This window comes from Nesoenas mayeri (assembly GCF_963082525.1).
Source record: "Nesoenas mayeri genome assembly, chromosome: 3".
Lineage (NCBI taxonomy): Eukaryota > Metazoa > Chordata > Aves > Columbiformes > Columbidae > Nesoenas > Nesoenas mayeri.
In genome coordinates this window covers 104,493,147-104,514,898 of record NC_137544.1, presented here as the reverse complement: position 1 = coordinate 104,514,898, position 21,752 = coordinate 104,493,147, and the positions used below count along the sequence as shown (strand labels likewise).

Genomic DNA, 21,752 nt, shown 5'->3' with positions numbered 1-21,752 from the left:
AATGAGAGTATGGCTCCAAAAGCAGTGACATTTATTCTCTTTCCCTGTGAAATTCTTTTCACAAGAGCTTAGCTTCATTATTTCTTCCCCTACTGTTAGAGAAAGTAGCAAGAATTATTTTTCTGAGGCACAGAAAACAATTCATCACTGTTTCTCCAATCATTCCTCATGGCAACAAAATACTAAGAAATACTCCTTAACAGGTACTATAAGAGTCCTCATACATTTTTTTCTGGTCTGATATGAACTTAAGAGTACAATTTCACTGTCATTTATTTTAGAAACACAAGTATACATGGTTTTTAAGGCTTATTTAAAGCTGCCATTTCCTACAGCTACACTATACCTTCACTTGTCAGCTTTGAACAAGCTTCTGCCTAACATGTTTTTAATTACAACCATTTATTTACACTTTATACCAGATAATTCACTTCTGCTTTTCAGGCACAGACAAGGGCCCTAGTCCTGCAGACTCCAAGTGCTTAATTTAAATAGGACTACACACAAACCCACCTTTGCAGTGTTAAAAGCAGATTCCTGAGCAACCCTGCAAAGAGAAGATATCTTCCTTACTTCTTGGATTTTACTGTTCACTTTACTGAGTGATTTCTGAAAAGGAAAAAAGCACAGCTAGCTTCGATTTTTTTTTCCTCTCAGCCCATCAGCAGAACACCAACATGGCAAATATAATAAAGTAAAAGCCACATCCACTGTCTAAACTGCCAGCCCAATTTAAGCAGCATATCGGTGCAGTAGTAAAAGGTAACACAAGCCCAAGTGCGGACACTAGCCGAGGAACATATACATTCCCTGAATGGAAAAGCTGTTACCAACCAGTCAGAAAATGAGACAATACATGGAAACCGAAAGAAAACGGCACCTCCAGCGCAGACCGCCCCACGGCTGCGCCCACACCCAGGGCAGTGTGACCAGGGCCCTCGGTCACACCGCCAGGCACTTCCAGCAGATGTTACCTCCTTCCCTCCCGTGGCACACCCGGCCTCAGCAAAGGGCTGCGGGCCCTCGGGCCTCTCACACTCCCACTCCCGCCGCGCTCCCCACAGGAAGGCTCTGCCAAGGCCCCAGCAGCAGCTGAGGTGCGGGCCGGCAGTGACTCGCACCCGGGCTGCCCTCACAGAGCCCGCGCCCGCCAGCGCCCGCCTCAAGTCCGGCTCCCGCGCCGTCTCCTCACGCTGCAACGGCGCCCACCGAGCCAGAGCACCAACCCCGCCATGGCCGCTCGCACCGCCCCACGCAGCCGCCGCCACCCGCCTCCCCGGACCTTATATCCCGCTCCGCCACCCCACCCCGCGCCGAGCCGCTCGCCCGCCCCTCCCCACCCCGCGCCCCATACAAGAGGCGCGGGGATTGGCCGCGCGGCCGCCAGCCGCCTGTGTGGGAGGCGGCGATTGGCGGAGCACGGCCTCCAGCAGCTGCCTCCCCGTGAGTGTGTGTCTCTGGCAGTGTCAATGGCTCCTCCTGCCACGGAGCAGCGACGGGCTTGAGACGAGCAGGACCGCGGGGCTCCTTTAAGAGAGGGATTTTCGGGGGGGTCGGGGAGGGGGCCCGCGGCGCGATCGTCCCCCACAGCCAGCGCTCGGGAGAGGCAGCGGCTGGCGGCTCCTCTGCCTCTCGAGCGAGCCGGCAGCAGCGGCGGCGGGACCCGCGCCCGGAGACCCTCCCTCCTTCCCTGCTGCCCGCTGCTGCGAGGCGGCCGCCCCGGGGCTCCCTCTTTCTCCCTCCTCCCCGACGAGGCATCGGTTGCCGGAGGATTCCCCCCCTCCCCTCCCGCCACCCACACGAGTCGGCAAATGAACTCGGTCCGAGCCGCCAACAGGAGACCCAGGCGAGTGTCCAGGCCGCGCCCGGTGCAGCAGCAGCAGGAGAGGAACAACGCCGCCGCCGCCGCCGGGGATCGGGGTAAGCCGAGCGCCGCCGCGCCGATCGGGGGCCTGCGCGGGGCTCGGCGGCGCTGGGCCTCGCCGCGCCCGGCTGGGTACCGGCAGGAAAAGCCCAGGCTGCTTCACCCTTGGCTCCCGCTCAGGCCGCGCTTTGTTTGGCTTGGGCTCTGCCCCGGCTCGGGGCTGCTGCCCTGCCGCCGAACAGGAGGGAGGCGGGGGCTCGGCCCCTTCCCCGGCCGCGCTCCCACGCCCGCTGGGGAGGGGGGAGCCGATCGCCGCCAGCCCCTCGGAACGGAGCGGGTCCAGTGGCCCCCCCAGCCTTTCGCCCCGTCCCCGGGGGCTGCGGGGAGGCGAGCCGCCTTCGCCCGGGGAAGCCGGTGCCTCCCCGGGGGGAGCTGCGGGCTGGGCCCCCGGGCCGGCGGAGGGGAGAGGTGACGCGGGAGAGGTGACGCGGGAGAGCCGCGGGGTGCGGGGGGAGCGCCGCCCGGGGGGCTGCGGGGCGGGGGGGCGCCGGTGCTGGGCAACTTGCGCCGACGCCTTCCCCGCTACCGTGGGCGAAATGGTGTCCGGGGGCGGCGGCCCGGGTCTCGCCGAGCCCCCGCCGCGCAATGTTTGCTGCGCAGTTCGGCTCCCGGGCTTCGGTTACAGCGCCCGGCGGGGGGGCGCGGGCCGTGGCTGATCGGCCATTTATTTACCTCAGCCACACCGCCTCCTTTTCTCCCCGCGCCCCCCCCCCCCCCCCCCCCCCCGCCGCGGCACCCGGCGGCCCCGAGCCGGCCGCACTGGAACGGGGGCTCCGGCCCCCCGCGCCTCAGCCCTGCCCGGCGGGGCCGCCCGCGCCGCCGGGGCCGGGGCCTAGCGCAAAAATGTTGACAATTCGGAGCTAATGGGGGAAAGCACCATTGTCTGAGGGGCTGGCGAAGCGGCGAGGTGGGATTATTCCTCCCCTCTTGGAGCCCGGAGCGGGGTCGCTGGTGCTGGGGTCCGGGGGGGAGAGGGGGTGGCGGTCCCCCAGCCCTGGCACTGTCGCCCCGATGGTGGCTCTCGGGGTGCGAGTGTGCGTGTGCTCCGTATGTGCAGGGCTGGCTTTTCTTTTTTTTGAGGGCGAGATGGGGGTGGGATTGGAGGAGACATTTTGCATGTCTTATCTGGTGGATTGGATTTTAATTTTTTATGCGTTGGCTGTCACAACTCTGGCATGATAAAGGAGACTGATCTGTGGTGCAGTTTTAGATGTACAAATGTCTTCTTAAAATAAAAAAAAAGCCTTCATTGTCATCTGAATGTCTTTTGTTTGAGTACCTAGGATATCACCTCGAGAATGGGGTATTTTAACTACGGAGATGCATAATGATAAATATTTTAGTGCGTTTTATGCAATCAAAGCTTTTTAAGCAAACCAAGTAAAGAAAATTTAGTCTGAGGAAGTATTTTTAATTCTTCAGTCCTCCTCTCTCCCTCCCCTTCCTTCCCCCCCCCCCCCGCACACATTGGTCAGAGCAAAGAATGTTACCCAGACCAGATTGCTGTGTATATAACTAGAGGATGTGATGTCTTATGCCCAATTATGGGTCTTGTGTAAACCTTCCAAAATCTTCAGTAATTATATAATTAAAATGACTTCTCTGGTATACCGATATTTAAAAACAAAACAAAAAACAAACAAACAACAAAAACCAAGGAAATAACTTCCTCATCTCAGTTACATGCACTGAGGATTTTCATCATGTTTCATATGCAGAATATGGATTTTTTTTTTCAACCTCACGGTTTACTTTTTTTTTTAAACAGATGAAAATATAACTACTAAAAGGCATCTGGAAAGGTGCGCTTATGGATTAAATGCTGTGATTATTCAGTTTTACATTGGACTGCTTGTCTCAAATTGTTCATATGTTATTAATTTGCTAAAGACACAGGCAGAAAGTTTTCCTGTTAAAATATGAGGCTGTGATTTATTTGTATTACTCTGACTTTATGTGGAACTCTACATTTACCTACATTTTATTTTTTTTAGATTGTTCATTGCTGTTTACCAGTCAGTGGTGATAAAATTGTAACAAAATCAAATTCCACAGTTTGCTGAAATTACTGCTCCATATAGATCACTGCTAGCTTTTTTTCTTGCATTTTTGAAGGTCAGTTGTGCTCGGCCCAAAAATGTATCAACAGCATTAGGGTATTTTGTTATTAGTGTTGTATCTACATTTGGAGTATCTCTGGTGCAGTTCCTATTCCTGGCTCGGAACTTGCAAGGTCTGATCCACTATTTTGGGAAGCTAATGCCAGTTTTACTTGTGACATTGATCACTTTGTGCAGAGCTGTTACTCTAAAGGATGATGAATAACACTATGAAATTATAAGCTAATATACTAGGGTTAGACTATGCCATACGAGTCAGTGGGGACTTTTTTCACCTTTATTCCCAAGCAATGTAGGTCATCTTAAAAAAGGCTTTACAAGAGAAGCCGTGTAAGTTATTATGAAAGGGTTTCTATTAAACTTAGATTAAATTTGTTTTTTAAAATTGTTATTGGATAACATGAGTACAGCTGTGATTAAATTAAAATTATTCTTTGCTATTATTAATTTCTTTCCTTCTTCATATTACAGCACAGTACTTATAAGTACAAATATCATGGAGCAGTGTTGATAGTGTAGCACAGTTAATCTTCAGAACTTATTCTTTCATATCATTAAAGTAGATTGCTTAGTAAAACGTGTACGAGGTCTTGAGCTTTATTTATTATTTAATGCTGTGTAAGTAGACAGTGTTTGCAGCTGTATAACAGCTGTTACATTTTCACCACTGGGTAAAAATTAAGTTTTGACTCCTGTTATTAAAATAGATCACTAGGAAAAACTGATTTTATAAGAATCTTCCATCAAAGGTTCCTTGTAAGGGTTTTAAAATCACACAGAGCTGTGTTTTATACTGTGAAGCAATTCTTGCTTTAATATATTTTATATATGTAATACGAATAGATCTAATGAGTGGATGATTATGCTACCTATATTATACATTGATAAACAATGCTTATGTACTTATACTCTGATTAGTGTGGGAAATCATAAATGATTGCAGATAAAATTTTTCTTCCCCAAACTCACTGTGTTGTACAGCCAAAATAAGATATCAGGATATACTTCCCAAGATGTTTTGCCTTATGTTCTGCTGTTCACACCTCCCTCCATCTAAATTAGCCACTCTGGCTGTACTATGCTCCTTCTGTTTTACCTTCTCCCTCCTGATCCATCCCCTTTCACCAGTGGGATTGCCAGTGGTTTATTCTGTGGTTTTGGAATTCTGCATGAAGGATACAGAATAGATGGGTCCTTTCATTTTCTTTAGGACAATGGTCTACCCAAAAGGAAGTCTGGACTGGATGATGTCTGTGTTTGAATATTCCTGTGTTTGCTTATAGTACCTTTTTTTTTTTTTTTCTTGAGGGTATAGATTTGGCTACGGTTTTAAGAAGACATGATTAAACACTTATTGAAAAAAAAAATGTCCAAAATGTAGCTAAAATTGTTGACCTCAGAGCTGTCACACCTGATTTGTTTTTTCTTCTTTCTGTTCTCAAAATAATAGCTACATTAGTGCATATGTGTTTCTTTATAACATCAGCACATTGCTGGGTATGGTACTAGTGAGGTTCTGGGCTTTATGGTCCAGTATTAAGTGGTTTTAGGGTAGGATCCTGTCTGCTGTTAAGTACCAAATGTGTAGCACCATGGCAGCTGCGTCTGTCACAAACCTGCGCGTTCCTTTTGCGTGGTAGCAGTGTCCATGTGACAAGGCAGTGAGCTGGCTCCGGAGCTGCCTGCGCCAAACACTAGCTGCTTTTTTTTTTTCTCCTAGGTTGATTTTTGCCACAAGCACCAGTAGAAGGGAAGGGATAACACTGAATGCTTGTGGGTGTGGTGGGACTCTGGCAGCTCTGGTGTAGACTGGGTTAAGCTGGGTCAATACTTTTGGAGATGAGACATATTTAATAAATATAACCTGTAAACCTACCTTGCAAATTTGCTCACCCCTTGCCCCCCCATTTATTTTCCAAAGAAAACAAGACATACGCACACATACAGTCTGTCTGTCACTTGGAAACTTCTGAACTTGTTAGCTCATTTCAAAGAGATTTGACAAAGGGGTGTGAAGTTCTTAAGTTTTGTGGAAATTGTTGGCTGGGCAGAGGAAGAAGACAATGAGGGAAAGACATTTATAACTTACCCTCTCTAGCCATGCCAAGAAGCAGCAACCAGCTGGCCTGTCAGCACACAAGGTAATTGAATTAGTCATTTGTTTGTATAGGGGACATGAGGACTTGAAGTACTGGGGAAAAGAGTAGGTTAGGCTGTGTAGGACACAGACATGTAGAAACTAAGCTCCAGTTGATTTCTTGCTCGCAAAGCCTGAATTCTCTAATGTTGAGATAAGTATCTCAGGAAAGCTAAGGAGTCTTTATTTGGCTGTATTTCAAGTGCATGTGTGTGATTATTATTTTTTTTTTAATATGTGCACCAAAGGCCTTATATTGGTGTGTGCTGGGTCATAGCAGTAACTGAATTAAATGACTCTTATTCTGAAGCAAATGCCCAGACTTGCATCAGAATACCTAAATTGGTTTCAGTTTTTGTAGGATCATCCCTTATGGCAAGAAGTCAAGAAGGCAGGCATCAGTTGCTCCAGGTGGAAGAAGTCTTAATTCAGGCTTTTCCATATTCCTTAAAAGAGAGTCCTAGGCTGGGAAAAGATATATTTACATCTGGATATGTAATCCTTGTTTCTGCAATGAATAGTTTACAAAGCATATCTTACAGGTAAAAGTTTAGAATCTATAAATTTGGTACTTCCAACTTGTGTTTTCCAAAGCCTGATACTGTATCATAGAGTACAAAGGAGTGTCTGGGTATGTCTTGTTGTCCTTCATGTAGGACAAGTGCTTAAATTTATGCTAAAGCTTTCTATCTGATTTGGAGAGATCAAAATCAAGTGTATTTGTTCTTGGTATACACAGTAATGTTCATTGCCCGTAAGTTTGATCATTTATAAGGCTATTAACATCTGTTATAGTTTTCCAGAAATACCTTTTTTTTTTTTAAAAAAATTTAGTTTCTATGTTTTAAGAACTTGTAACACAGCCCAATGGTTTGAGTAAAGAGGTAATGAAGTCTCCTACATTGGTCTGTTTGCTATCTTTCTGCTTTGGGGAAAGTTTATGTTGTGTCCCCTTCTGGCTCTAGTGCCTCCCATGAGCATCACAGTCATGAACTAGGCCAAAGCCGTCCAATGTGTGTCAGGCATTTACTGCAGGTGTGCAGGGCATTAAGTGTAATAAACATTTTGTACACTGGATATGGAGGATTTAATGATATATGTACAGAATTGGAGCACTGTGAATGCTTTGTCAGCACAGCAGCTGCCTGGGAACATCAGGCTCGCAGCTTGCTTTCCATCGGCCGATCCTCACCAGCGCAGTAAATCTGGCGTGCCTGGCAAGGGCTGGATTTGCAGTGCACATGCAGGGTGCCTGCTATGCCTCTGTGTTTATTTGGCCCAGTAAGGACACTTAACTCTGGACATGCACAGCAGTGTCATTGGGGAGGCCACTGAATCAAGGACAACTCATTGGGCCCATCGTCTACTCTGAGTTGCTTCTGTGAAGGGAGTGAGTATGCACCAGGTGTGTTGTAACGTGGTTCACCTGTGGCAGCCCTTGAACTTCCTCTTACAGCTCTTAGCTGTGAACTGTTTGTCTGCCGGGAAGAGGAGGTGTTCTGTGCCTCTAAGAATTTCTAAATTGTGCTGGTTAGATGTATTTAGCCTAACATATTATAAGAGAGGTGTAGAAAAAGTAAATCAGAACTGTGCAATGTGTGGACAATAGAAGGGAAGAAGAGAGGAAAACACGGCTGAGCTAAGAGAAAGAGAGAAAATGAAAGGTTTGTTCAGTTGACTTTGTCGTTACCTAATCCTCTCATGTTTTCTGGTTGTTAATTACTTCTGTTTGTTTCTTGCTTATGTGGTGTTTCTCTGTTCAGCCCTTGAATGCAAGGGGAAGTGTACTTGGTGATTTTTGTTACTGTTTGTGGTACTAAACTGTAATATCTGAATACAGCCTAGGATTTTAGTCTGAGCCCTTCACTTATTGATGAAGACGAGGAGAAAGCGAACTAAAAAATACAGTGAAATCACAGAACATCTATCAAAATTCTGCTTTTATTTTATGTTGCTACTTTCACAAGGATTTAAAATACTTTTTTTTTTTTTTTTTTTTAAAGGGCAACAAGATCTAGATGTAGATTCTAAAGTAAAGAACAACACCTTAGCGGAATCTCCTATCACTGAAATTGTGCTTCGTATTAGAAAGTTTAGTGAACTTTTTTTGAGGTGATTAAAATCTCTGAATCTGGAATACCTCTTCAAAGATAACTTGAGTGGCGGTTATTATGGTTCTTCTCAATAACTAAGTTTTGCTGGTTGTACTGTACCCATTCTTAAAATGTTGTTCATCCATACCTAGAAGACAGGAGCACACAAACAATAAGTAAACATTTCTAAAATATAGTCCTTTCAGTAGGCTTTTAGGGACTGTTATGCTCTGCTCTGAGATACTTCCTTTAGTTGAATTTTGACATGATAACTAATTTTAAAGCCTGGTTGCTAGAGAAAGGGGTCATTCCATTATTCCTGGGTTTAGCCTTGGGTTCTTATCCCCTGCGTTTCATTGGCATTTGTAGCTCCCTGAACCAGATCACCACGGAAACTAAGCCTCCAAAACACCCTGAATAGTTATCTGCTGCTGTAGCTCTTTGAACTAACTGCAGAGTTTGGTGGGTGTGTAAGAAAAGTGGTTGTTAGGTCTGCAGTTGGGAGTGGTAGGAAGGAAGGGGAGCTGCCCATCATCCTTGCAGCCAAGGTCAGGTTAGTTGAGCTGTCTGTCATGTGAGACTGGAGCCTTGCAGCGGCTGGTGTTGGTCCTGTCCATTTGAGAGGAGCTGTCGAAATGCTGCCATGGTTCTGTTCTGCGATACGTGCTATGATACGTACAATGAAACCTACTGTTCGTTGTAACAGAAACCTGCAGTTTCCACTTCATTTCCAGGTTTGTCAGGTCCCTCCTGATCTCATAAATGTGAGAGTTCAGGCAGAGCTTTGTTCTGGGAGCTCAAACTTACTGCATAGTGTTTTTCTGCCTAGGAATGTTGCCGAGGCTCCTAGGTTTGTTTCTGATAAGTGGCTTTATTTTCTTGACTCTACTTAGTTTATTCAGCAAAAGTGTATAGAAATATTGTTCCAATACATACGAATATTACTAGAATTCTGACATCAAAATAATAGTAGTGTTTATCTTCTTGAGCAACTGGTTCTGTGTTCCAAAAAACTGATTCAGCTGTATAGCTCTGTCATGTGAGTGCCAGTCTAGTGTTGAGAAGTATATAGTTTTTCCTCAGATTTTTCTGTTCTGCTTGGCTTCATTGACCTTGGTAGGTGTTTGGTTTAGGGTTGTTTGTTTGATGGTTTTATTAGTGAAAACTGATTTTTAAAATCAACTAAACCTCTTCTCAGACATTGCCATTGGGCTGAGAAAATACTGGGGGTGAACAGTAAGAGTACATGTGGGTTGTTCTAGCTGTAGGCCACTGCGGGGATAGTCCTATTATGTTCCAAAGAACTGTTCAGTTCCTAGCTCCTGAGCACAGCATAAAGAAACAAATGTTCCTGGGAATGAGATTGGGAAGCAAAAGCTTGGGTTTTGTCCTGCTGTGAATTGCCATCGCGAGGCAAAATTACCGACTACTTGAAATTATTACACTTGTTTTAAATAACCATTGTCCAGACCAGCAGAAGAGCTGAATTTGCAGTCTCATGGTCGTCATGCTGTGTGCATGCTTTTATACCAAAGGACTGGTTAGCATGAATAGGTCATGTTACAGTAACTATTTCCTTTTGGTAATCCCAGTTTGTAGTGTTTGGAAACAGCCTGTTTGCCTTAAGGGCTCTGATTTGTGGGTTCTCTTTTGTTGCTTGTTTTCAGCTTAGACATCTAGAGGCAAAGGCTGGAGAGTTTACCCTCTTGCGTTCTGAATAGGGGTGAGTTGTATCTCTACAGCCCGTCTAAATTTCAAGCTATCTTTGTATTTGGATAGGTTATTGTAGGATGACAGGTTACCATATGTCAGCTGATCTGTGGTATCTGATTCACAGTAATTGTTCATGTGTATGCTCTTAGTCTGTGGCAAATGGAAGGTAATTTGAGTTAGCTTGACCCTCTTTCATTATGCTCTTTCAAGGCACTCCCTTCTCCATGTGGATTGTTAGACCTGCTGGAGTGCCTTGGCTAAAACAATAAGGCAGTTTCTGTCCCCAAGCTAGTTTGGGTGTATCTATACAACAGTAACATGAGGACTTTGTCAGTGTTTCCTGTATTGTTGCTGTTTTGAGACCCTGCCTTGTTGAAGGAGTGAATACTACAAAGATGCTACCATGAAGAATCAGTCAGATGTTATAATTACCAGGTGTATTTTTCTTCAGTAAAATTTACAAAAGCTTTACTCCTGCATTTTAAAATATCACAAATAAATAGTTTGTTTCACAGTGTATTGGTATACTTCTTTCTTGTTTTTAAAGAAGTAGGCTTTACTTTGAGTTCTTTCAGAAGATGCTTGGTGATTGAAATCATTCTAACTGCAGTAATGCTTTTGAATGTTATGTGATTCAAAGCCCACTGAAATCCTGGGTACCTGACAGATTCCCATTGACCACAAATGGCACTTGAATTTGATCTGAAATGACACGAAAGGTAAAACAATTGATTTTTTTTCTTTTTAGTGCTTAGTTCTTGTTTGAAATTTGATTTTTTGCGACAGTAAATACGTAGCTATCCAGTCTGGTTCATCAGTAATTATTAAAAGTCTAAAATACTGCTTAAATACATCTGGAAAAATACTTTTCAGTAGTCAGATATTGCCACCCTGTCTTGCTGCCTTACTGAATTTCTAAGACTCCCAAAGAGAAACTCAGAACTGCCCCTCGAATCTACCTCATTTCCTCATCTCCCACAGATGAGTCTGGTTACTTAATTACTGCACTACTGATCCTGTGTGTATATGACAAATAAATAAAGCTTCCTCCGTATTTTTCATTCTTATTTGGCCAATGAGAGCTTTCTAGGAGATACTGGGTAAGATTTACAGTTCCCAACTTATTATACTTGGGAAAGGGAGTGAAAAAGTGTGACTTTTTAACTTGGAATTCAGTCTTCTTAAGACATAGGCCTTGCTGCAGACTTGCTGTAGTCCTTTGAGAAACAATAGTTGTGAAGTTTGTCAACATACCTTCAGAAAAAACTTTATCCTTTGGAAGCTAAGGAAAACTTCCAATTTGAATCATTTTTTTCTAAGAGCTGAGGACAATATGAATATTTTTTGGCTAAGTAAGCCTTTCCTGGCTATTGGGAAAGCAGGAGACCAGAAAGATGACCCAAATGCTGTTGGGTCATCAGTTTAAATTGTGTATAGTAGCTGTTCAAATTAATGTTTGTTATTTCCTTAAGTTGTTGCTGTCTTTAAGGAGGAATGACAGCAACTTTGTTTAGATGGTTGTTATATTAGTCTTTGGCAACACTTCACCTTTCTCTAAAAATGTTAAGATCTGTGACCATCTTCTTTTGGCAGAAAGGTTTTGCCCCTTCACCTTCTTCAATAATAATTTGAAGACCAGTTATTCAAAGTAAACGGGAGTTTAGTCTAGAATTTCACTTGCTCCATTTTGATCTGTGTTGACTGCAACTACCCAAGTCAAGATCATGGGTAGGGATAGGAGATAGCCGAGCTCCATCCTTTATGACTTTGGGTGTTGCAAGACTGAAGGTCTAGCATCGTTGAAGTATATGAAAATGGGCAGTGGGTTTTTCATCACAGAGGAACCATTTTATTCCAATCCATTTGGAGCATCCTCTCTGGCTCCATTTTTAACTCTATATAAAGCCATATAGTAATTGAGCCTTTAAGGCATGCGCTTCAGATTGTTTGTTGAGAGAACCTCCTTCAACACAAGATGTGCAGTCATTTGGCTAACTAAGCACATCAGTGGGGAAGCAGGAGATAAACGATTTGGGCTGCTGTTGCTGTCTGGATGATTAGAAGAAGAATGGGTGTGAAAATGGATAATAGCAGAATGACTTCAGGTGGCCTTTGATAATGAGTTTAGACCCGTTCATATCTTTCCAAATTTCTTAGGAGCAGGCGCACATCAATCAGCAGTTTGTGATCAATAATCTGTTGATACACTTGACAGTATCAGTATGCATGCTTGCCATTGTTAAATTTTACCTTTAAAAGGTTTAAGGAACTGAAAGAAGCATACCTGAGGAGGTTTAGGGAGTGTCTAATGAAGCTCTGTTCTGAAGATAAAGTTGTCATTGTACAGGTCGATGTGATGCTGGATTTCCCATTTTGTCTAAGTAACATTTGAACATCTGAGCTTGTTAACATTAGAAGTGTTAATAGGAAATAGTGTTTTCTGACAGCTCTGTCTTGTCTAAACCTATTCTTTTTCTTCTCTGGTATTAGAAAATAATTTCACCTTTTTTTTTGTTATAGACAAAATAACCTTAATATATAATTTTAAAGGAAAATATATTGGTCATGCTGATGTTTGAATAAGTGCTTTATATTTTAGGGGCTTCTTGCTCCGGTGTAGCTATTAGCTATAGCTTCCATAATTGGGCTGAAAATAAAAAGTGAGTTTAAAGGAAGTGTTAGATTATTTGTACAAATGTGAATAATGTGGAAAAAAGAAGAATGGAAAAATAAATTTTCAACAAGATTTTATTTGAAATTTTCTATATGGCTGTTTTGTGGTAGTCCAGTTTCACATCAGTTTTCACATTCACCTTTTGAATTTTTCAGCCCGTGTTTTTCTGGATAACTCTTTTAAGAAACTAAAGACTTGGGTGCGCGCTCTGCTGTGGATTGCTCTTATAGTGATTAATACAGTGCAAGTTATAGGTAGTATATGGAAAAATATTTATTTTTCACTTCTCTATTTGAAAGGCCTACCGAGCATTACCAGCCATCCACTGATGCTGTCAGAATGGATTCATTATCATGTTCTTGGGTAAATCCCAACAGACTTTTTTTTTTTTCCATTTATTTCAGTTTTCTTAAAGAATGAGATCACAAACATGAATATGAACTGCCAGTCTTGTGGAGTCTGTGTGTGTGTGTTGTTTTTTTTTGTTTTGTGTAAGGTTTAGAAATGTTATACAGTTCTGTGAAATCAAGAACTGTAGCTGAAATGCTGAGCATTCTGAAATCCTAGTGAGCTGGTCACAGTGATGATTTTTTTTTTTTTTTAAAATTTTTTTTTCAGACTAAATACGCTTTGGGTGCCATCCCAATGTTTCTTTGGCAGCAAGGCAGGACCTCCACCATTCCTCTGGACTACCACTATTAGCAAACAGAGAGTCTGTTGAAGTAGCACTGTAATGGCTGGGCAAGGCAGAAATTTTCAACTGCTTCTGTCACTTGAGTGGTGGAAATAATTACCACTTTCATAATGAGCAAGTTTAATGAACAGATTTTAAATAGTAAGACAAACTGAAGTGGTGTATTTTAGTGTCTTTGTGATATTTTGATGCAGATCTAGTCACTAAAATTATGTGTATATAGTGTGTGTTAAAACATTCACTATGATTTTTGTTAACATTTGTGTGTAGAGTCCTGTTGGCAGAAAGGTTATACTTTTCAGTAATATAAATAGTAAGTATGCATTATATTTGCTGGGAGCCTGGTTAAGTTTTCTTACGTAAGATATCTGGGATATATAGTCTTGCCCTCAACTTCTTTATTACTGCAGAAGTGGCCAAACATACTACAGAGAATGAATTTTAATTGCTCTAGTTTGTGAAATAAAAACATGGTTTGAGAAAGGGGCAAAGAGAGACAGATCAGAATAGCAAGACTTGAGAACTTGGTATCCACAAATCCTTCTTGTGTTGGTTTTGTAGATCAGTTAAAAAAACCCAAACTGCTCCTTTTGTATTTATATAGATAAGTGATACATTTCCTCCCAAGGCGTGCCTCTTCCTCCCCCCCATCAGATACTTCTCACATATGTCAAGACAAAATTCCCAAGTAGTCCTTTTTCTTAACCTAGCCTTTCTCTTAACCTTAACCTTTCTCCCCAACTAGACAAAATGCCTGTTAGCGAGAGTCTGTAAAAGACTTAATGATCTTAGGGTTTAAATTAAATAAGAAATAACTTTTTTCAGTGCCTTTTTTTTCTGTTAAGAATAGACTCAAATGTATGTGTGCATATTTAACTCTTTTTCTTTAAAATGAGAGGAGTAATTAAGTGGTTGTTTCCTCTTTCAGTTTTTCTGATATTATAAATGTAATGCAGGGGGTGCAGTGAGGCTAAAGGGCAATTTCTAGTCCAGAAGGTTCCCAGCTTACTGATCTCTTCACAGAAATCCTTTTTTTTTTTTTGTATATGCTGAGAACTTACTTGGGAAAGAGCTGATGAAGCATTCAGTAATATAAAAGATAATAATTGGTGCACTCAGCTTTAATCCTTCCCCTCTGCGTGAAGGTCTTGTGTTGGGGTTGCAGTAAATGTGGGGAAATGTCTCTTATCACACCCTTTTTTACAGTGATTCTAGTGATGACTTAGAGTAATTTCAGGTACTGGTAAAGGATCCCCATTGTTTTACTAATTTGGGTATGTTTGGGGTACTCTTGTGTCCTGCAGGCTTTGTCATGTCTGTAGCTGTCCTTATTGCACACTTGGCATGTAGTGAAGTACCACTGTTCTGACTTCACTTGTGGGAAATGGAAGTGTGAAGAAATGACGTAATTTGCCCAAAGTCACCACGGAAGTCAGCAGGCATGGTTTCACCATTGGTTTAAGCAGTGTAATTGCAGATGGCCACCAAAAGGGATTTTCTCTGTGGTGCTTTAGTTCTTCCTTCCTCTGGTTTTGGTGGCAGTGCACGTGTGTGATCACTGGCCACAGTGTGAGGGAGATGATGGAAAAAGGTCTGCATTCTCCTTTCTGGCAGTATTGTACTCTTAAATTGGTTTAACTTTAACGTGGAACTACATCTGTGGCAAAGCACAGATTTGAACATGATGCTCTTGGGTTCTGGGTTCCTGTGGTATAGTCTAGTTTTGAGCTATACAGTCTCTCTTAGTACAATACCTGTCTTCTTTCTGGATTTACTCTAGTGCTCAGCTTCTCCCAGGAAAAAAACTGGTTGAACTGGGAGTTGTTGCTCTCAATTGTCGTTTGTCCTGTGCTCCCAGCTGATCTCTGTTCAAGGCATGGATCAGTGAATGTCTCAAAATATGGTTGTGGTGGTGATTTAATCTTTCAGGGCAGCATATTAAGGTAAATGGGAATTGCAGTTGTCTGGCTTAATTATGCTGGGCTGAAAACTGGAGCTGCTCTTGAATTGCCATGTGAGCTGTGTGACCATCTGTCATTGGGGCAACAACTTGTGTTCTAAGGGGCAGCTGGCAGGGTTGAGGCTTGCTTCAGCTGGCAGGCTTTGTTGGGTGTTTTGTTTGTTTGTGGGGTTTTTTGTTTGTTTTTTTTTTTTTTTTTAATTTTAATTTGCTACTGCGTGTCAGAGCCCTTTTTTATGGGTAAGGAAGAGAGAAGGGCTTGCCTTAATTGTTTGTGTAATTAACTTAAAAAATCCCAAGAGGAACAGTGGACATTTCTGTGAGAATAAATTACATTTGTATAACTTGCATTCTGTGTCCTTATAGAGTATTTCTTGTGGTTTTGAGACATAACAAGAATGTGGCAGTTGTGAAGCCATCGGTGTGCATGTGGGTGCATTGAACTGTACATATGGCACAAGAAAATAATACACTTTTACTAAAATGCAGTGTTACATTGTGAAAGCACAAACACTGAAAGAAATGCATTGAGAGTCAATCTACAGAAAGGATCATGTAGAAGATTCAAACACTTGGACTTTACTAGTTCTTTAGAAACTTACAGGCTTCTTACAGGTGTCTTACAGGCTTCTGAGTAAGGACATGGGAACTCTTAATGGTATTGATCCTATAGACACATTGCTGTGAGCAGAGAGATTAAAAAACACCAACATAATTTTATCTGAGGAAGACTACGTGGGTTTATGAAAGGTAATTGTTGGGAAAACAAGTAGTTGGAGAAAACATTGCAGTTGGCAGTCAAACAATATATGGCTTTTAGTTTCAAATGCCTGAATATTTTTATCGGAAGAAGGGGTGTTATTACCTCTCTGTTTGTTTCATTGGCTGATGGTTTTGTGGGGGGGATTGTTTTTGTTTTTTTTTCTCACCAAGACCAGGAATGTTGATAGTTTACTGGTTTCAGTAAGTCTTAGGGAGCCCAGTGTAGCATTTTACATTGGCTCTTGCAGGAGTCTAGCTGCTATTGCTTGTTTATCCTGTACAACCATGTTGGGGATAGAAAACAGCGTAACTTTAATAATAGATTCTTAGTTGTCAATCCTAATCTGGTCTGGTGCAGATGATATTCTGCTCTGCCTTAACCCCCCTGCTAGCTGCTCTAAGAGGACCTTTATAACAATGATTAGTAGTGTCATACATGTACTCTGTCCACTTCTCCCTATTTTTCTAGCACATACAGTAGACCAGAGACCGTTAAAGGGAATATGTGCAACATATTCACTTTGTGCTGCTGCACTGGTTGGGTGTCAGAACCTGTCTCACTGTTGTGCCTTTCCAATGTTTAGAAGTAATTGGTAGGCCCCCCAGACTGTTAATTTTGGAGTCTTATGAGCATGCAGTAGGACATGTCTGAAGCATCTCATTGCTTCATGTAGCTCAGAGAACAGTCTGGAATTAAAAACTTCTGTAGAACTGTGCTACTAAATTATGTTATTAGCTAGGTGAAAGCAAATTTGTCATGGGAAACTTTTTTTTTTTGCTTTCAGATGTAGTGGAAGCATTTGTCTTTAATAATTGCTTCAGATTTCCAGGAAATTATATTTAGTTCTCTGTACTTTCCAATCTGAAAAATACATTTGACTTAAAAAAATATAATGACTTGGAATAAAAAGTTAACAATTCTAAGTACCAGGAAGGGCACTGACAAACTATTGTACTCATTTATACTGGCAAAATGAAGGTCAGCGGCACTCTAAAATTACTTGCAGTGTAATTATTTTTGATAAAGGTTTTGGCTGATGTTGTCTGTATTTTCAGATGTTTAAGTCCATGCCTCGATTTTGATCTCAGGCACCATGCTTCCTAATAGACACGTTAGAGGCAGCTTTATGTTTTTAACCATTGTGTTCTGTCTGAGGCTGTTTCAGTGCAGTGGGGAGAAGCTGTGGAGTCCTGGTATTATTATTTTTCTTTTTCTTTTTCTTTTTTTTTTTTTTAATGATTTGTAGCTTATGTTTTAATACACATCGGTGTCCTGTCTCCAGTGTAGTTTGTGTTGATGAGTGGGGAGAATGTGATGTTGGTACCACTCTTTCCTCCACTTCTTTGTATCTTTCCTTTGGGAATCCAGAACTTTTCTGTATTTGCAGTGAGCAACTAGTTTGCAGTAATGTTTGGCTTTATAGAAGATGAAAATTCATTTTGAATTGCTCTTTACTCAAGATGCCTGCAGCTCTGTGTTTGTCCACTAAGGGCACCAAACCAGGTTTTTTTTTTGGCACTTGTGTCGTTGGCAATTTTGTTGCTGTGTTGGTTCTAGAAGTTTTCCCTTTGTATGATTATCTTCCATTCACAATACTGTCAGAGCTGAAGGTTTGCAGATCTTCAGCCACAATCCATTACTCTTTCATTAAAAGAAAGCTTTTCATTTTTTTTCTAAAGAACACAAAAGACATTTTAAAAATGCTTTTTTCTTTTGCCTGAAAATCTAAGCTGAAGTAGCCAAACTGGATTTTGTTTAGAAATGCATGTGACTACTTTTGTTTTACTTTTTAAGTTTGAGGGCTCTAGCTCTCAAGTGAGATTAACGATTTTTTCAAAACCTGTTACGTTATCTCACACCTCTTCACTTTGTAGGAATACTGACATTTTGACTAATAGATGACACCATGTATAGCGTAAATGGTTCTCACCCTTGGAATGTAGAAGAGTTTGCTGCAATGAAAGATAGTTTTAGTCTTTTACCTAACTGCTGCTCTTAAAGTCTTGTTAGCATAATACTGTTTTGTTTATGCTTAATTATATGTATTCAACAGTTTACTGCCTGACAGTAAATCTAGTTTGAGCTCTAAATATGACTTTTACTCTCCCACTCTAGGTTGTTATAAATGTTTAATGTTTAATTTTTCTCATTCTGGTAACTGCATTTGACTAGTGCACTTGATCCAGGAAGTATCTAATATTTTATTGCCATACGCTTTACTTAGTACCAGATTGGAGCCCCAATATATATGAATTGCTTCTCTATAAGTTAATTAAAAGTAATAGGTATATATTACCTAAAGAAGCTGTAGCTTCTTGCCTGTATGCAAGGCCTAGAATTGCTTGTGGACTGTTTTTCGTACATGGTGCCTATATATGTACTTTTTTTTGTTGTTGGACTGCTATATTGCCCATGTCATATGTTGCTATATGTCATACACTAGTTACCTAGTACCAGTGGAGCTCTTTCTTTGGGAGTGGAAGGGTTGGTGTTATGAAGAAGGTATGGATAGCAGTTTCTTCAGTTGAAACTACAGGAGAAGTTACTAGAAAACATAAATTCATAAGTTTGTATTGAGTGATTCCTTCTGTTCCCTATTCAGGAGGAGTGTGTACTGAACAAAGAAAAGTGGTATTTTTTTTCTTCATTATAGAACTTTATTTCTGTAAGGTGTAGAGGTCCAACTTTTTATATTGGTATTATTATTATAACCTAAACTCTGAATGGTTACTGTTTTGTGGTGTCCTTTTTTTTTTTCCCATTTTCACCTTCTATCTGGTATTAGTCTTGCACAAGAGTTTAGGTCTCACTTGCTCCTCAGTGCGAGAAGAAATGTCACAGCACTCAGCTTGGTGATGGATTCCCTTGGCTGTGTTAGGTTGCTTACTTGGATGGTGTCTCTCTTATTTCATATTCCCCCACATGGTGTTGTATTTGGTTTATTATTATAACTGTCTTATTTTTCTTGTGCTGTGTGTGCACACTGAGATAATAAAAAGTAGGAGGATGAGGATATTTGGAAACTCAAAACTTTGAATACTCCATGCAAATGAGGCAGATGACTTTTTTTCTGAAAAAACACAGTATCCCCATTCTACAGAGACTAGTTGGTGACTGCAAGGGGAGGAGGGGTTTATAATTTTGCAATTAAGGATGGTAAAAGTAGAGAATCAAGTGCAGGTAAGTGTCCTGACTCAGGGGCAGTGTCTTGTCCTGCAGCCTCTTCTGTTCCTTAAAACTGAACATTCAAATGTAGGAATCTTGACCTCACTTGGAGAAGCCTGCTTCGTGGTCAGAACGTGGAGGTTACTCAGTGGTTGGGTGAATCCTACTGGAGCACAAAGATGCAAACACAATTTGATGAAGAGGAAAAGGCAGAGAAGATCTTAGCAGTGTTTTATATTGGTTGGTACTGATGGGTGGGTGAAGCTTAAATATATCAAGCTTCCACAAGAAGAAACTGAAGGGAGAGAATCTTAGAAATGGATGGATGTAATCTGGAGTGTGTTTATTTCTTTGCCTAAATGATGATAAAAGCAAGTTGTTTTTAAAGTGGTACCACCTGCTGGAGAATTGTGCCGTGAAGGCTTCCTTTTCCTATTTGTGCTTTATTCCTTAAACTTTTCGAAATATTTGGGAATTGACCTCTGTGGCTGGTCACTTCATATACAGATGTATAGGTTTGGAATCCTCCTTTGCTGCCTTCCGTGGCTTTTTCTGCAAGTGAAATTTGTAAAACAAAACATTGAAACATCAGATGTTACAGAAGCTTTTCATTATCTAATCTTATATGTATTAGTAAATTTGTACTGTTACATTATTCAAAGATCAGATGGAAAAATATTTCAGGTTTCTAAAACAAAGGACAGGTTGCTTCTCACAGCTTTCTACTTGGGTATGGGAGGAGAAAGTAAGCGAACGATGAAGAAAATGGGGAAGAGGTGAGATGGTGGTGGAAATCTTCGGTTTTCATGTTGCAGAAAAATAGTGTCTTCTGGAAAGGAATTTATGATTCTTGGTAAATTGATACTAGCCATCCCCTCTTAATAGAAGTAGGAAGTTCTTAGAAGAAATATTTGTTCCAAAATTCAAAAACTAGTATATCGGTAGGAACAAAAAAACTCAGTAATCGACTAAACATCAGGAAGCTAACGTATTTGTAGCATCTGGATATAGGATGGATATTTATACATGTGGAGGAAGAAGAGTAAAGATTGCTGTAGAAAATTTTGGAATTAACTTCAGAATGGTGAGATATGCTGCATGCTGAAAGTTAATATTTTAAAGAATTATTCTTAAAATCTGTGTCCTATGTAAAATAGTCATAAAAATTACATGTGAACAAGTTACTTCAATAAATACACTGGAATTTTTAATATATAATGCTTATTTTTTTCTGTCTATAGAATATGTACAGTTTGTTTTGTAAATTAGCCATAGTTTGAGAATAAATGTTTCAAGAACTCAGTCTGACAGTTGCTTAGAATACATCTTTAGGCAATTTTTGTGGCTATGTTTAGCATGAATATAACAAAGATGGCTAATATCCACATGCTCGACCAAAGTACAGGGAGAGACATGGCAAAGCTCAATGCACTTGTGAAATATCCTTGATACATATTTGAACACACAGAATATCCCAGATTTACTAGTGGAAAAACAAACAGAGATCTACGGATGCTTTTCTGGATGGAATATAATTAATAGTTGACAAGTATTGTGTATTTCAGTTCAGTGGAGGAAAACATCCACTTAATTAGTAGGCTAGATTTAACTGTGCTTGTGACCCATGTGGCATATTTTAAGTTGAGTGCACAAAATGTGTTTTACTTGCTGAAAATGTTTTGAATGCTCGTGACTTTAAGAACAGCTCATGAAGGATTATTTTCTTTTGAGTATTTAGGGATACTAAATCTATTTGTGGCTGTGCTTGCACTTCAAATATAACAGACTGGATGAATGTACTTGTGTAATGAGTGCTTTTTATGCTTCCAAATGGACAGTGTCCTGTATGTTTTGCATGTGTACAATTTGAAACGTATTGCCATCCGTTGTGATAAGGTTGCACTCTATGCTGTCGCTATCCTATGGCAGGCATGGGTCTGCCGAGAAGGTGGATGTGGCATACGGAGCAGCTGTGTAAAAGGTAGTGTCATCAGTCTGTAAGTTCTTTGCATGAAAGGTTATCCTCTAGGAAGACTTAGACACTCTAGAGAGGCTTTCTTTGAGTTAAAGATGCTAGATGGGCAATAAAAACCTCTCATGTCTAGAAGTAGTGGTTAGTACTGGATTGGGGATGAATTGCTGTCATTCACCAGTGTTCCCTGAAGCACTGAAGTTCTCCCAGATCAAAAGATGCAGGAAAGGTGACAGGACAGGAGCAGAATGAAGCAGGCTCTGACTCTTCTCAGTATTTAAGATCCTTTCTTTTTTAATATCCAGTATCTGTATGCACGCATGTGTAGCTCTTATTTTGTGACACAGGTCTTCCACCAAAGACAGAACCTCCTATAAGTTGTCTGAGACTAAAAAGTTGAATTTTTTTTCTTCTGGAAATATATTTTTATACTTTGAAAACATATCAGAGAGGTGTCTGTTAGTGGAAATAAATCTCCATGGTGATGTCTCAGTTTTGTTTACTTGTTCATTTCTGGTTATAACTGGGCACTTCCAA

The 21,752-nt window shown here is 41.3% G+C and overlaps 1 protein-coding gene across 2 annotated transcripts in view; it reads left to right on the top strand.

The window, feature by feature from the left end:
* Positions 1-1,429: 1,429 nt before the first annotated feature.
* Positions 1,430-21,752, top strand: part of FBXO11 (F-box protein 11) — a 77,743-nt gene continuing 57,420 nt past the window's right edge. For both annotated transcript variants that reach the window (XM_080341095.1, XM_080341094.1), the window contains exon 1: positions 1,430-1,920. In XM_080341095.1, the coding sequence (XP_080197221.1) occupies positions 1,812-1,920 (109 nt within the window). In that variant the 5' untranslated portion in view covers positions 1,430-1,811. The remainder of the gene's footprint in view (positions 1,921-21,752) is intronic.